General features: G+C 37.7%; 1 protein-coding gene across 1 annotated transcript in view; it reads left to right on the top strand.

Annotated features, from left to right (window-relative positions):
- The window catches only part of cbl (Cbl proto-oncogene, E3 ubiquitin protein ligase), a 150,130-nt gene that overhangs the window by 99,099 nt on the left and 33,612 nt on the right, over nucleotides 1-17,419 (top strand). Inside the window, exons 5-8 of the mRNA XM_059956967.1 lie at nucleotides 5,629-5,750; nucleotides 8,240-8,377; nucleotides 11,942-12,029; nucleotides 15,662-15,793. Of these exons, the coding sequence (XP_059812950.1) occupies nucleotides 5,629-5,750; nucleotides 8,240-8,377; nucleotides 11,942-12,029; nucleotides 15,662-15,793 (480 nt within the window). The remainder of the gene's footprint in view (nucleotides 1-5,628; nucleotides 5,751-8,239; nucleotides 8,378-11,941; nucleotides 12,030-15,661; nucleotides 15,794-17,419) is intronic.

The raw sequence follows: 17,419 nt of genomic DNA on the forward strand, positions 1-17,419 counted from the left end.
AGAATTTCAAGTGGAATCTTAAATTTGAGCTGATAATTTCTTTTAGTATTCTTGACTCCACTGAGACTTAACTGACTCCAATCTGTTCAATTAAATAAATGCTACTGTTCTGAATAAAAGTGAACTGTAGTAGTAAAGCAAAAAACTTGGTTGCTATCATTGCTTTTTGAGTTCTTGCTGTGTGCAAATTGGCTTCAGTGGTTTTTGCCTTGCAATAGAGATGAAATTGAGGTTGTAAGAGATATATTTTTCTATTGATCTCTATTTTATACAAGAAAATCTTTGGCAAAACTAGTTTTACATTTGGTATTTTGTCAAATATATTAGAACAATTTACGTACAGTGAGCTTGATTTTTAAAATGTGTGATGTGCAGGTCAACAAAAGGGACTTTATGAGCATTTCTACTGCAGCCAAATGTTTCAGGATTTTGCAATTCTGTTACCACCTACAGATTTTGTAGCTGCTGTTCTACCCCCACCTCTTCTCAGACACTTTTTCACTTTTAGCAGTCTCGACAGTCAAGTTCTTTCTTCCATTTTTATTTATCTTTTGTTTAATCTTTTTCAAGTAGGTCTTTGCCCCAGAGTGTCAATGGAAGCAGGCACTTCATAAGAGTCATACAACACAAACAGTCCCACTGTGACCATGCCTGCAATCAAATATCTATCTACCAGCACTTCTGCTTGGTTATTCCGATCCGGCTATTTAAAATGTTGAGAGAATCTGCCTCCAAAGATTCTTACAGTTGATAGCACAGGAAGCCAAGGTACTGAAAATAACATGGAAAATACTTGTCTCTATTAACACTGGCACAGAATATAAGATAGAGAAAGTTATGGTACAATGTTATAAATTGCTGGTTGGGCCACAGATGAAATACTGTGTCTGGAAGGACAAGATTGTACTAAAAAGAGTGCAAAAGAAATTCACCAGGATGCAACTTGGGATGGAGTATTTAATTTGAGGGTTCAATTGGTTTTCCTTGGAGCAATGAGTCTTGATAGAAGGATGCTAAATTGAGGGGTATAGATTTGGTAGATAATAGGAACATTTATTTTTCCTGTGGCAGAGATGATTAAAACTAGGGGTATTGGTTTAGTGTGAAAGGTTAAGATCCACTTTATCACCTATGCAGTGGGGAAAAGTTGGGGAGGGGTGCCAGAGTAAGTTTAGAAGATGACTGTTTCAGGCAGCCATCAAAAAGGCAGGAATGGCTGGGGTCCACGTGAGCGCTGATGGTTTTGCCTTTAATTTGTAGAAAGTGAAACGAATCAAGTGAAGTTGTTGAAAGCAAGCTGAAGTTCTGCTAGGAAGATGAGAACGCTAAGGGTTGGATCTTTGTTCCAGAAAGATGCTAAGGGCCCTTTGGTCTTCCTGACAGAGATGGAGCTGTACAGAGACCAGAAATCTATAGTAATGGATTGTCCTTGTCTGTGGATGCCTGGAGCCCATCCTAACACAGGGTCTTTATCCAAAGTGTTGTCCATCTCTGCTTTCATAGATGCTGTATGATCCACTGAGTTTCTCCATCAATTTGTTTTGTTTTGCTACATATTCCAGCATCTGCTGTATTTGTGTCTAAATACCATCTGCTGTGCTCTACCTATCTTACCACCGATCAACACCATGATCATAACAACTTGTACATCTGCCATAATGGAACCATTAATAAAGAATGAGATGGAAAAGCAGCTGATAAGAACAGGCACAATAGCAGAAAGATGGCATGGGTTCAGAAAGGGGAAATCATGTTTTACTAATGAGCTGGAGCTCTATGAAGAGGCAACTAAAATTTATGATAACAATAGTGGTTGATTTCATTTACTTGGACTTTCAGAAGGCTTCTGATAAGTTACTCCACAAGAGGTTAATAATCAAGTTATAGGAGGTAGGGATTTCAGGGTAAGGGTACAGAATTGGCTCAAAAACGAAGTGAGTTATGGTGGGAGGATCATTTTCACACCCAGAAGATGCTAAAAGCGGGGTTCCACAGGGATCGTTTTGGATCTGCTGCTGTTTTTAATTTACATGATTTGGATAAGCACATAAGTGCACTCGTAAGGTTTGTTGATGACACAACTAGGGGGATGGGTTGATGACATTCAGGCAGCAGAGTCAATACAGTTAGATCGAAACAAAATCCAGATGTGGCAGATAAATGGCAGATGAAATTTAATGTAAGAAAATGTAAACTAATACATATAGGAAGTAGAAATATTAGATATAAATATACAATGGGGGGTTTTTGAGTTAGAAAGTGCACTGTATGAGAGGGATTTGGATGTCTTGGTAGACTCATCACTAGACAATGCACAGAAGCAATCAGGAAGGCTAATAGAATATTGGGCTATATAATGTGCTCAGTGGAGTTCAAGTCTAGAGACGTTCTCCTTTAACTGTATAATGAGCTTGTGAGGCCACACCTTGAATACTGTGTGCAAGTTTAGTCTTCATATTTTGTGAGGGGTGCAAAGGCATTGGAGGGAGTTCAGAGACTGGCAATGAGACTCCTACCAGGTCTGCATGATATGAGCTATGAAGGAAGATTGAAAGAGTTAAATCTTTTTAGCCTAAGTAGACGTAGAATGAGAGGAGACATGATAGAAGTGTTCAAAATCATTAAGGGTGTAAGTAAGGTGGATACCAGCTGCTACTTCAAAATTAATCCATCATCGAGGGCATGGGGGCTGTAGATGGAGACTGGTTGAAGGGAGATTTCAGACTAACATCAGGAAGCATTTCTTTACACAGCGAGTTGTCAACACATGGAACAAACTACCTAGTTGTATAGTTGAGAGGAGTACCTTAGAGACTTTCAAATGTAAACTTGATAGTTATTTCAATGCACTGAGTAGGAATTTGGCAAGCTTTGTTGGGCAGAATGGCCTGTTCTTGTCAAAAACTTTCTGATGTTCTAATTAATCTTTTGTATATTTTGTGCATAACACCATCTGGGGTGTAAGCTTACTGACCAGTATTTTGCAGGACCAAAAGGGCAGGATCATAAAGAGTGCTGCACTGGAGGTTTTTTTTCCCCAATCTAGAAGTTCAAAATTTAAAAAAAAATAAAAATGTATATTTGTGTGTGTATGTATGTAAATCTGGGGGGGGGGGGGGGGGGTGTACATATTTTAAGTGCCTGAGCTGAAAATTAGCTGGGGGGAAAAGAAGTGTTTTGAACCTGGAATATTTCTATTAAAAGTTATTTGTTTTCAGACGCCCTTTTGACAAAGGAAAGTCTGGTTGCTTAGAAACAATTTTGGGATGTAATCTTTGAATTGATCAAAAGGATCATTGCTGTTAGGGATTTGCATGACTTCACAGAGTTGACGAAAGGTTAGTTAATTTATATGGGATATCACAAAACATACACTACATAAAATAATTAACTTGATATTTTGTTACAAAATGTGCATTTCTAGTGCTTATCACAACATCTGAATGATTCAAGTTCTTTTGAAGTGAAATCCTTTGCAATATATGTTACTGCGATTACAATTTGAGGTGAAGCGGAATATTTATCAAATGAGGTTCTGTAATTGGAGGTCAGCAGCTAAAATAAAATTCCGGGAAATAAAATCAGTGTGGTCATAGTTTCACATACCAGATACATCAGATAATGTATGAAGATCAATGTACAAGAATAATATATTCAAAAGCAAATTACAGTAAATGGTAGGTAGATGGCAAAAGTACTAAGACAGTATTTAGAGAGACAAAACATTGATATTTACTGTTGCTGTTTTTTTTATCAGAATGGGAATAGTTGCAGAAAATGCATCTAAAATACAATGAAAGTGAGGGGCTAAGGGAAAAAAGGGAAGGAGGTTTCAGAGTCAAAGACGGGTGATTAAATAATCGTGGCGAGATTTCACTGTAATTGTGCAAACGTCATTTTGGAGAAGGTTTGAATGTGGCATGAATGGTAGAAATCTGAAATAAAATTGCTGATTGGTATTTTGAACTGTTTAAATTGAGAAGGCTGCAATGCGACTTACTCAGTAGGTAAGTACTGTCAGATTACACCTTTGACCCTGTTGACTTTACTAGGTCTCCTTGGTGTCATGCATGTATAAATGCTACTATGTAATTGAATGCAGCTATTCCTCTGCCATTCAGCTTCAATGCCCTAATTTGGGACAATGTTGTAGCCAAGTGGTACTGGCGGTGCCCAAGCACTGCTAATTAATGGCACTATTGATTTTGAGTAGTTATGAGTAGTTCGCTTGTTCACTGCATGAGTGTGAAATTCCAATATCCTAAAAGCAAAAAAAGTCTTGCAATTTCTGATTAAAGGTATCACAGCTCGAAAATTTGGAAACTCTGCTTGAGAAATGGAATTTGTGGGACATGAGCAAATCAGCTTTAATGTGCAAGGCCACAGGGTCCCAGTTCAACCCTGGGTCTTTGGTAAATTTACACAGCTCATCAGGAACAGAAAATTATGTTTCTAAAAACTGAAAAGCAAATTGGTAATATATGGATTGGGTTTCTTCACTGTACATAAAGCTGTTATATATGAGAAAATGAAGAATGGAAGATTTGTAATAGAGTTAGAAGCATTGATTTCAAATAAGTGTTTAAGCCAATATATTTCACTGCTTGGTATATCCTCATCAGTGGGTTCTATTAAGTTGAATTTTCTATCATAATTACTTCAATAAACATCAAGCTAATTAGGTCAGCATTTTTCTAAATCAAGATAAAATGAGGTGAGAATAAACAATTGTAATTATTGCTGGCGTTATGTCCAGCATATTAAATCTAGTCTGACTTCTGAGTTTTAGTTCCACTCCGACCTTAAGGACAGTTGAGTGAAGTGTAGCCCTATTTATCTTGCATATGATTCAGATTTTTCAGCAGTTAATGGACCTGTGTAACTTGTAAATGAACTATTTAGAAGTTTTAAGCAATCACTTTTTTAACATCATTATCGAAGACGGTAGGTAGATTGGTGCTATTTTAAGTCTGAATCAAAACTATTAACATCACAATGGTATCTTCCAGATTGTCAAGTAGAAATTAAAGCAGTTGATTTATGTAAGGCTAGCATTTATCACTTGGACCAGAATTTGAAGTCACTATTGTTTTATGCAAATATTATTTGCAAGTTGTAGTCTGAGTGTCGTTCTTTTTTAACTTTTGTGAATTGCAATAGGTGGTCCTCAAGAAGGTGCCATCCATCATTAAGAATCTTCTCTATCCAAAACGTGCCCTCTTCTCGTCAGGAAGGACGTACAAGAGCTTGAACACCCAATTAAGAATAGCTTCTTCCTTTCTGTCATTAGATTTTTCAACCGTCCATGAACACGACCTCATTATTCCTTTTTTATGCTATTGATTTAATTTGTAATTTATATTCATTTTATGTTTTGCACTGTATTGCTGCTGCAAAACAACTAACTTCACATTATATGAAGCAATGATAATAAATCTGAATCTGAAGCAACTGTTTTTCTCTCTTTGCCAGTTCTCAAAAAGGATATTTGAGCTGTAATGTTAATTCTATTTTGCCCTCTACAGATGCAGCCCAACCTGAGCATTTCTGGCATTTATTTAGGCTATAATTTTTTAGTTTTCAAATGCAGAAAATCCACTGGGCTTACCATGTGTTTCTGTTCCATAGCCATGGTCATCATTGCTCAGGAACTGGAACTCATTAGCTGTTACTCATCCAGGTTACATGGCCTTCTTAACTTATGATGAGGTAAAAGCAAGACTCCAGAAGTTCATCCATAAACCTGGGAGGTAAGGAAATTAAGAGTTAAGTTATTGAGCATAAAGAATGGCTCCAGAGCTGGAATGGGGCAGATTTATCTTGTAATTGCATTGTGTTTTGGATAATTTATCCTTCCTGTACCACAGAGGTCATATGACTGGTTAAAAGTTTAAAATATTTTTTAAAATGTATTTCACAGGTGGTGTTAACAGATATACTGTGATGAGGGGGGGGGGCGCAAACTATTTTATGTGCATGGTAAATTTGTTATGTAGACCTGGTTGAAATTGCTCAGATGCCACAAGAATTCCATGTTCCCATCTACTGCAGTGCTAATTTTGATGGCATCAAACAGGAACTCTGGAAATTTGATTGAGAGAGGCTGTTAAGGATTTTCTGGCAAATGGGAGGCTTTTCAAAAGAAGTAGGACAAGTTCAGGACTGGCTTGTTTCTGTTAGAGTAAAGGGCAGTTTGGCAGGATGAGGGAACCTTGGTTGATAATGGATATTGAGACTGGTTAGGAAAGAGGAGGCATATGTCAGGTTTATGCTGCTGGGATCTGATGAGTCCCTTGAGTATAAGGGTTCAAGGAGTGCATTTATGGAAATCAGGAGGGCAAAAAGGCACCATGAGATAACCCTGGAAGAAAAGATAAACAAGAATTGTAGAAGATTCTATAAGTAGGTCCACTTAAGAATCTGTATGATAATCTGTACAATCTCACCTGTTCCCTCAATACCACCTCTTTAGCCAAGAAAGCACAGCAGCTTCTTCAATTCCTGAGATTTCTTCTCTCCTCCCCCCCCCCCCCCCCCAACCTCTGTTCTAAACAATTTTTACAGGAGCACCATTGAGTGTCCTGACCAGCTGCATAACCATCTGATATGGAATTTGCAAGGCATCTGACCGCAAGACCCTACTAAGGGTTGCGAGGACTGCTGAGAGAATCATCAGGGTTTCCCTTCCAACCTTCTGAGAGATTTATCAGGAGCGCTCACTGCGTGCATGGAGCCCTTAGCATTCTCACTGGTCACTCCCATCTGTCCAACAATCTTTTTGACCCCCTACTGTAGCATTAGTGCAAGGACTGTTAGGATGGGAAACAGCTTTTCCCTCCAGGCTGTGAGATTACTAAACTCCCTACCACTACCCAGGTCTTACCATGTATGAAGTGCCAGTAGAGTATATTGTTTACTTGTATTGTAAATGCACCCTATTATTTGTGATAATAATTTACTTGTACTGTGTGGAGCACCTTGGTCCAGAGGAACGTTTTCATTTAGCGGTATAAATGTGTCAGGTTGAATGACAATAAGCTTGAACTTAAGTTGAAACCAGAGGAAATGGGTGATATCTTCAACTCCTTTCCATTACTTACTGTGGAGAAGGGCATTAGAGAGTTCAGGGAGGTAACAGTGATATTCTGGAGCACATCACATTCTGGAGGAAATGGTGTTTGAGGTCTTGAAGGTGGATAAATCCCTGGGGCCTGACCAGTTTATCCTAGAATGTCATGGGAAGCAAAGGAGGAGATTGCTGGGGCTTTGACCGATAAATTTGTATCTTTTGTTAGCCTCAAGTGAGATACTAGGAAACTAGAGGATAGCTTATGTTTTGCTGTTAATTAAGAAGTCAGCAGGGATAAGCCAGAGAATTAAAGGCCGTTGAACCTGGCAGTAGTGTTGGGAAAGTTATAACAAGGGACTCTGAAGTCAGGATTTATTTGCATTTGAAAAGGATAGGAATGATTAAGGATAGCATGACTTTTCACTTAGGAAATTCTGTCTCATGAATTTGGTTGAGTTGTTTTTGAAGAAGTGACCAAGTAGGTTAACTAGAACAGGGTGGTAGAAATTGTCCACATAGACAACACTGAACTCATTCCACAACCAATGGACTCATTTTCAAGGGTTCTGTGTCATGTTCTTGATATTTATTGCTTATTTATAAATATTTTATTTTTTTCTTTGTATTTGCAGTTTGTTGTCTTTTGCATATTCGTTGTTTGTCCACCTTTGTTATGTGTGGTTTTTCATTAATTCTATTGTGTTCATTTATTTACTGGGAATGCCCTAAGGAAAATGAATCTCAGGGTAGTATATGGTGACGTATATTTACTTTGATAATTTACTTTGAATTTTGAATTAATACCTGGCAATAATTAAGTTCAGCATCAACCAGGGCAAGCAGCTTCTTGATGTGCACCTCATCCACCACTATAAACATTCATTCCATTACACCCTCAAAATGGTCATAGTGCATTTTACAGACATTATACACTATGATTACTCACCCAAACTGTTTTTGTAGCACCCCCCCCCCCCCCCCCAAGACTGCTTTCTCTTCTACTCAAAGCCATTTTGTCATCCATGTTTCCCAATTCTCATGTAAGGTGTTTTGAAACATCATCCATTTTCCCCCTCTATATCTGAACTGAGTGTTTCCACATCTCTTGTTTTTGCCTGAGTTAATGTGGCTTCATTCTAATTATTGTGTGCTCTTTTTTTTTCCTTTCAGCTACATATTTCGATTGAGCTGCACCAGGCTTGGCCAGTGGGCAATTGGCTATGTCACTGCAGATGGTAACATTCTCCAAACTATCCCTCATAACAAGCCCCTCTTTCAGGCGCTCATCGATGGATTCCGTGAGGGCTTGTAAGTTTATAGATCACCTTGCCATTACTAAATAATTCAGTTATCTGTACAGAACTAACTGCTTCACTTTAGATTGTACTTTTAACTTTTATTTAAAATTGAAGTACTTCAAGACAGCTTTTCAACTTGAATGCTTTTAACCTTCAACTGAAATTTAGTTTGTGCTACTGGGAATACTATGATACTGTCTTTATATATGATGACACTTAATTAATAAAATTTAAATATCCATTCCCCATTCTAGCTCCCCTCTTACCTCTTCTCTTTTTCTTGCCTGCCCATCACCTCCCTCTGGTGCCTTTCCTCTCCTTTCTCCTGTGGTCCATTCTCTTATCCGATTCCTTCTTTTCCCATCCTGATGAAGGGTCTTGGCCTGAAATGTCGATTGTTTATTCCTCTCCCTAGATGCTGCCTTACCTGCTGAGTTCCTCCTCCATTTTGTGTGTATTGCTCTGGATTTCCAGCATCTGTAGAATCTATTGTGTTTTACATATCTCAATTACTTTTGGATATGAGCCTTTATGATATTTATCATCTTTAACGCTTTTTTTAAAAAAAAGTCCATCAAATTTGAGAGAAGGTAGTAAATGGAAGTTCTAGTGATGCACTCTAGTATTCTTGGAGTACAGTATATTCAGTGAAAATTTATAATCATTGTTTACCTTTGAAATACTCAAAAGGATTATCTAATATTACATTGCTCAGTTTTTCAAAAGACGCAAGTTATGTTTTTATTTGAACAATTAAACAAAGAAATTCTTTTAATTTGTATAGGACGTTTTGTTCCTCCCTCTAGAATACTTTAGTGTTATGCAATTAAGTACTTTTTCATTTTCATAGGAAATTGTTAGCATGTCCAGTATAGATTCGTGATCATACAGACATACCATTTATGTGTTATCATAATTTTATTACTGTAAGGAAATCTTGTCTAGTTTGGTTCTCCTCCTATTGGTTGACAATGTATGTGGTAATTGTAAAAATGTGGTAATTATAAAAATTGCAATTAAAAGTAGATTGGATTGTTGTTAACTATACCTTTTCAGGGTAATTATTTTCAGCCATTTCAGTTGAGGATCCTTGTAAGGGGAATAATTTGAACAATCCTATAGTTTCTTCTCATCCTAATGGAAAACTAAAAATTCAGCTTTTATTGCAGAAGTAATCATCTAAAAAGGTAGGAGCAAAACATGCATAATACAGATTTCTTGGCACAATTGTTGTGAGGAGTGGAGTCCCTGCTTTCAGATGGTGAGAAGTCTAAATGTAGTTTCCACAGATGATTGAAGACATACAGTGGCATGCAAAAGTTTGGGCACCCCGGTCAAAATTTCTGTTACTGTGAATAGCTAAGTGAGTAAAAGATGACCTGATTTCCAAAAAGCATAAAGTTAAATATGACACATTTTAATATTTTAAGCAAGATTACTTTTTTATTTCCATCTTTCATAGTTTCAAAATAACAGAAAAAGAAAAGGGCCCAAAGCAAAAGTTTGGGCACCCTGCATAGTCAGTACTTAATAACACCCTCTTTGGCAAATATCACAGCTTGTAAACGCTTTCTGAAGCCAACTAAGAGTCTTTCAACTCTTGGGAGATTTTCGCCAATTCTTCCTTACAAAAGGCTTCTAATTCTGAGAGATTCTTGGGCCGTCTTGCATGCACTGCTCTTTTGAGGTCTATCCACACATTTTTGATGATGATTAGGATAGGGGACTGTGAGGGCCATGGGAAAACCTTCAGCTTGCGCCTCTTGAGGTAGTCCATTGTGGATTTTGATGTGTGTTTAGGATCATTATCCTGTTGTAGAAGCCATCCTCTTTTCATCTTCAGCTTTTTTATAGACGGTGTGATGTTTGCTTCCAGAATTTGCTGGTATTTAATTGAATTCATTCTTCCCTCTACCGGTGAAATGTTCCCTGTGCCACTGTCTGCAGCATGATCGATCCACCCCTGTGCTGAACAGTTGAAGAGGTGTTCTTTTCATGAAATTCTACGTCCTTTTTTTTTCCAAACATACTTTTGCTCATTGCAGCCAAAAAGTTCTATTTTAACTTGATCAGTCCACAGGATTTGTTTCCAAAATGCATCAGGCTTGTTTAGATGTACCTTTGCAAACTTCTGACGCTGAATTTTGTGGTGAGGATGCAAGAAAGGTTTCCTTCTGATGACTCTTCATTTAAGGTCATATTTGTGCAGGTGTTGCTGCACAGTAGAACAGTGCACCACCACTCCAGAGTCTGCTGAATCTTCCTGAAGGTCTTTTGCAGTCAAACGGGGGTTTGGATTTGCCTTTCTAGCAATCCTACGAGCAGTTCTCTTGGAAAGTTTTCTTGGTCTTCCAGACCTCAACTTGACCTCTACTGTTCCTATTAACTGCCATTTCTTAATTACATTACGAACTGAGGAAATGGCTACCTGAAAATGCTTTGGTAACTTCTTATAGCCTTCTCCTGCTTTGTGGGCATCATTTATTTCAATTTTGAGTGCTAGACAGCTGCTTAGAGGAGCCCATGGCTGCTGATTTTTGGGACAAGGTTTGATTGCCCTAACAAGCTAATTAAGGTCTGAGACCTTGGTAAAAGTTATCTGAGAGCTCAAATCTCTTGGGGTGCCCAAACTTTTGCATGGTGCTCCTTTCCTCTTTTTTCCACTCTAAAATTGTACAAAACAAAAATAATACACTATTCTTGCTTAAAATATTGAAAAGAATGTTTCATCTTTAACTTTGACTTTTGGAGATCTGTTCATGTTCTACTCTCAACTATTCACAGCAACAGAAATTTTGACTGGGGTGCCCAGACTTTTGCATGTCACTATACATCTCTTGGGATCACCAGATCTCACTTTGAAACTTGTGGTAAAGTATAACTTGTGAGATTTCAATTATTGTCCAATCTGAAGTTACAGGAAATTTAAAGGAGCTTTTGGAAAAAACAAATCTAGAATTCAATGATCTCTTTTAGAAATCAAATTATTAAGACACTTCAGACATTCATTATTCATGGTTGTTTATAATTTGGAGTGTTTTCCTTTTATTGTTGCATTGATTCCACCAGGTTTGAATTCTCTGTGGTGCTGTTCCTATTATTCAAGTTTTTATACATTAATAAACTTAATAGAGTTTTTACAAGTCTCAAAAATCGAAGATAATTTGCATATAAGCCTCATCTTCTGCATGTAATCGTTGCTTGTGCTGCTGTCATAAATTAGCTTTATACACTTGGAACTATTGTATTCATTTCTCTGAATCCTTTGTCGTATTTCAAAATACTCATAGAAGTAGGGTGTACTAATACATAGTCCCTCGTCTTCCAACTAATATTTATGATATGCTGAAATAATGGCTTAAACTACAATAAAATTTAAATCTTACTTTTCATTCAGTCTTCCAATTTGACATGACCCATTGAAAGAGCAATTATACTGGAATGAAGAAGTAGAGATTCCTCAGAATGTGGGAGTACCATACTAGTAATTCAGAAATACATGTAAAATATGTTGTTTGTATAGTGTTGAGACAAAATATTTCACCTGCTTGTTCGAATTCACTATTTTTCTTAGTTACCTGTTTCCTGATGGACGTAGTCAGAATCCAGATCTGACTGGTTTGTGTGAGCCAACACCACATGATCATATCAAAGTAACACAGGTATGGTGCGGAGTCTATTTACTGCTCTCTGGGAAGTTCAGTATTGCTTCAGACTTTTTTTAAATTTTGCTGTCTCATGTTGCCCATTCTCTGGTTCATGTTTCAACAAAATGAGTTTATAAGTACAATTTTATCTGTTTTCCTTGATGCTCTCTAGGCAAATTAATAGTTCAAATCTCTCCATTTCTGTGACTCATTCCAAATACAATGGATTCTGGTTAATTGGGACACATTGGGACCAGTGCATGTTGGCCCAGTTAAGTGGCTGCCCCAATTAATCTGGTTTCATGGAAATAATCAAAAAGGTATATAAAAGATAAATTACTGTTTAACTGAGTAACAATTTATTTATTTTAAATGATACCTCATGACTTTCTGAATGAACCTGCCATGGGAAACATTTGTCTAAAACCTTGCTAATGTCCCTGTTTTTACTGTGTATTGTACCAGCAGTTACGGTCGAAATGACAATTAAAAAGCAACTTGACTTGACCGTACACCACATCCACTGCTTTATCTTCATTAGTATGTTTTGTCACTTCCTTGAAAAAGTTGATCAGGCTTGTGAGACGTGAACTATCCGTTACAAAGCCATGCTGACTATCCTTTAAGACAGTGCTTCTCCAAATGCCCACAAGTCCTGTCTCTAAGTATCCTCTCTATTTGAAAAACAATGGTGCAAGACTCACTGATCTGTCATTCCCAGGATTATCCCTATTATCTTTCTTGACCAAAGGCACAATAATTGCCATCCTCCAATCCTCTAGTAACTCTCTTGTGGCCAAGGAGGAAGCAAAGAATATTGTCATTGCCCCAGCAATCTCTTCCCTTGCTTCTATTGTAACTTGGGGAATAACCTGTTTGGTCCTAGGGACTTGTCTATCCTTAATGCTTTTCAGTAGCTCAAACTGCTTTCTTAACCTCAACGTACTTAAGCACATTAGCCTATTCAATGTTGACTGTGCATTCCTCAAGGTCCTTCTCACTGGTGCACACTAACGCAAAATATTTATTAAGGATTGCCTCTACCTTCTGTGCCTGCAGGTGCATTTCTTCCTTTATCCCTGAACAGTCCTACCCTCACACTAGTCATCATCCTGTTCTTCACATATGTGTAGAATGTCTTGGAAGATCCAGAAGGGGACTTGATGAGATTTAAGGAAAACTTCAAGTCCCTTCTCAAGCTCCTACCCAGCTTCCTTATTAGCTTTCAAGAGCTCTAGTCTGCTTTATGTTTCTGTATCTTATACTTCCTCCTTCCCCTTGACTAAATGTTTCTGCTCTCTTTTGAACCCTGGTTCCTTCACAGTACCATCCTTTCCCTATCTCAGTGGAGCAAACCTATCCCCATACAAGTGCTCCCTAAACAATCTCCACGCTTCTGCTGTGCAATCTTCCCTGAGAACACCTCCCAGTTTACACTCCCAAGTTACTGCCTAACACCACTGTAATTAGTCCTCCTATCCTTGTCCATGGCTGTGCTGTAGGTCAGGGAGTTGTTTCATTTTACTTGTATTTACTCTACATCTTTTAAAATGTATATTAGATTCTTCTAAGATACTCTTCTGTAATCCATAACATAATGAAAAGGAACTCATTTTGCTACCCCATCTTTGTGTTTCACAGCAGGCCACATCATAGGGATTCTGTGCACTATCCATACTGTGTGCACATTTGATGTCATCTTGTGGGTTATATAGTTAATTCATAGTTCAGTCTTGTATCTTTTATCTTTTGTGATTACACCTGAAATACCATTAGCACTTTTATGGCTTTGGTACCATAAATGCATATCAAATAAATTTGTATGTGCAAAATACTCTGCTTTCCCAGAGGATTTGCTGTACTTCCAAGTACTGTTATCTTTTTAATCTAAACGTATTTATTCCATTTGCCATTATTTAGTTCTTGCCTGTTGCTATCAGTATTCCTTTCCCACTTTAGCCATGGCTTAATTTGTAGCAAGCATTCTGTATCCAGGAATGTGAAATCAACTCCCTCACCAGTGGCTACTTTATTTGGTTTCTCTTTTACCTAATAAACTGGTCACTGAGTGTATGTTTACGGTCTTCTGCTGCTGGTGCCCATCCACTTCCAGGTTCGATGTGTTGTGCATTCAGAGATGTTCTTGTGCACACCACTGTTGAAACACAGTGAGTTTGAGTTACTGTCACCTTTGTCAACTTGAACTAGTCTGGCCATTCTCCTCTGACCTTTTAACAGTCTTTCCACAGTCAAAGCCACTAAAGTCACTTCCCCATTCTGATGTTTGGTCTGAACAACAACTGAACCTCTTAACCATGTCTGCATGCTTTTATGCATTGAGTTGCTGCTACAAGATTGTCTGATTAATGAGCCAATCATTAATGTACAAGTCTACCTAATGTGGCCACTGACTGTATATCTGTGTAATACTTAAGGAATACTGCACCCTTAGAAGTGTAGTCTTTTGTCTGTGATGTTAAGCCAAAACCTTATCTGCTTATTAAGTAATCTTGAATGATTTGAAGAAGAATGCTATAACTATTCCTGGTAATTGAATAAATTTTAATTCTTGAATTAACTTAAAATATAGATTATATATTAACATTTTCCACATGATTTCATCAACTGTACTTCAAATTGGTTGTAAGTTGCTTTGTGATGTCCTGTGATCATGAGCACTGTATAAATATATTTTATTTTTCTAAATTGCTGAATATGCTTCACATCATATGTAAGTTTCAAATTCCAGTTCCACTTTCAAAAGCATTAACGTACATGTTGAGTGCGAGTCAAATAGTACAGAACTAAGCATATTGGACACCACTACCCTCTTTCACCCACTCTGAAACACTGAGAGCTGCTTTTAAAGTATAATATTGCTTAATGTGTAATGATTTGATATTGGTGAACGTAAATTGTCGCTTAATTTTGAGGGATAGATGTTTAAACATGAACTTCACTGCTTTGCATTACAAGATAGTAAGCTAATTAATAATTTATTACTACCACATATTCAATATTTAAAATGAGCTTGTAGTCTTAGTATTCATGTCCAAGGAAGTAAAAGTGAATGCTCTTTCATGAGAAGTGCATTTCTTGAGTGAAGTGCAGTTCCATTTGTATCCTCCGTGTTTGTATTTGTACTTGTATGATGCTTCATATTCGACGTTTTCATGCACTAAAAAGGCAAAAGGAAATATTTTTGAAAGCAAAATAACATAATATTGCCAAGCTTGGAGATGGGTGATTCTGAAATACTGAGTTAGCTCAGTTGCCTGGTTAGTGAAGAAACTGCTGTTTAGATCCAAATTCAGTCTGATAATGATGACTATTATTATTAACCTTCATTCCCAAACTGAATAGGATGAAATAAGCAGATTTTCCATGTCTAATTGGTGTTCACCAGCCCTCTGGGAAATGTGATAATTGGCAATTACTAATGTTTTCTCAATTATTGCCTAACCTCAGTAAACAGCCTTGGATGTGAATAACAGATGTTTGCAAAAACAGTATCAGGGTGGTTGACATTTCTAGAACTTCATCAAAAGTGAATGAGTGTCTTAAAGGCAGGAGGAAGAGCAAATAATAGAATAATTGCAGTACTGATTTTCAATACCAATTTTCTTTTCTTGTTTTCTCCTCTGCAGGAGCAATATGAACTTTACTGTGAGATGGGCTCCACATTTCAGCTGTGCAAGATCTGTGCAGAAAATGACAAGGATGTGAAAATTGAACCCTGTGGTCACCTAATGTGCACTTCCTGTCTTACAGCCTGGCAGGTAGGAGGGAATGAGTTGTAGCAAGCTCTCCTTGAAGTTGTTCTGTTGTCTTACTGTGCAGGCAGGTTTTAATACAGACAGGATGTGTTTTGTAAATCTCAGTGAAAATCCATTTGTCATCAACAAATCGTTGATAAACATTTAGAAAATCATAAGGAATTAAAAGTTTTTCAGTTAAAATCCTCTATCCTAAACATTCATTTCCTCCATTACCAGCAGAAGCTGGCTGTAATGTACACCATCTGGAAAACCCGCCATTGCAACTAAGCATAGAAATTTATCTCTGAAAAATGGGCAGCATTGGATCAGCTGTGATTTATATGCAGATAGTAGTATTTAATTTTACTGATTGCTCTTCATGTAAGAAGGGCTGAAATCTTTCAAGTCTACATTATACCACTCTCCAAAATGCATTTCTATGCCACATTCTTTTAAATGTATTTTTTCTAATTAGTATAGAGTGAATATAAGAAATAACATAGTTTAGCAATTTTTTTGTTGTATGTTAAACCACGCTAAACCAGGACCAGACATGCCTTTCACAAAATTACAGTGAAGGACTACGTGAGTGTTTGATAGTAAAAACAGCATGTTATAAATAACCTTTGGAATAACGAGAGTGAGATCTGTACAAGAGCAGGAACCATTGAAAAGAGCAAGTCTTGTGTGTGAGTTTCACTCTGGAGTAGTGTGGGCAAGACCTGGGCGAGAATGGGAAATATTGAAAAGCTGAGTCGTGTGAGTTTTACTTGGGCCAATTAGCAGTGAGGTTTAAGTAGAGTGGCCTTTGTTGGAGTAGGTGGAGCTAGAGTGAGGGACTGAGGTTTTGGCCCTAAAGGGTTCCACAAGAAAAGGTGAAACCAAGGTCCCAGAGCAGCCATCATGTGAGTAGGCCAATGTTGGAGTCTGAGGCATTGGCTCAAGAGACTTTTGCCAGAAGGCACAGGTCAGTAGCAGGTAAGAACAGGGGGTTCCAAAAGATAGTGCCAGAAGAGCTCGGCACTTGAGCTTGCCCAGCAGGTCTAAGATTGCTGCTCCCTGGAAGGGTAAGTGTGGGGCCTCTTGGAAGGATGAGCAACCAAACCATGGCACTGTGTTTCAGGGGGCCATTGAAGAGGGGTGAGAAAAGAAAAAATGTAATTGTAATTGGGGATAGTATATCAGAATCAGGTTTAATATTACTGGCATATGTTGTGAAATTTGTTGTTTTGGGCAGTAGCATATTGTAATACATAATTTAAAAAGCTATTAATTAGAATACAAAACATATTTTAAAACAGATTAAATAAGTAGTGCAAAAAAAGATTAAGGTAGCGTACATGGATTCATTGTCCATTCAGAAATTTGATGGCAGAAGGGAAGAAACTGTTCCTAAAGCATTGACTGAGAGTCTTCAGGCTCCTGTATATCCTTAATTATAACAATGAGAAGAAGGCATGTCCTGGGTGATGGAGGTCCTTAATGATGCCACCTTTTTGAGGCATTGCATTTTGGAGATGTCCTCGATGGTGCCTATGATGGAACTGGCTGAGTCTACAACCCTTGGCAGGTTTTTCCAATCCTGAGCAGTGGCCCCTCCATATTAGATGGTAATGCAACCATTTAAGTGCTCTCCATGGTACATCT

The sequence above is a fragment of the Hypanus sabinus genome, chromosome X2 (assembly GCF_030144855.1).
Source record: "Hypanus sabinus isolate sHypSab1 chromosome X2, sHypSab1.hap1, whole genome shotgun sequence".
Lineage (NCBI taxonomy): Eukaryota > Metazoa > Chordata > Chondrichthyes > Myliobatiformes > Dasyatidae > Hypanus > Hypanus sabinus.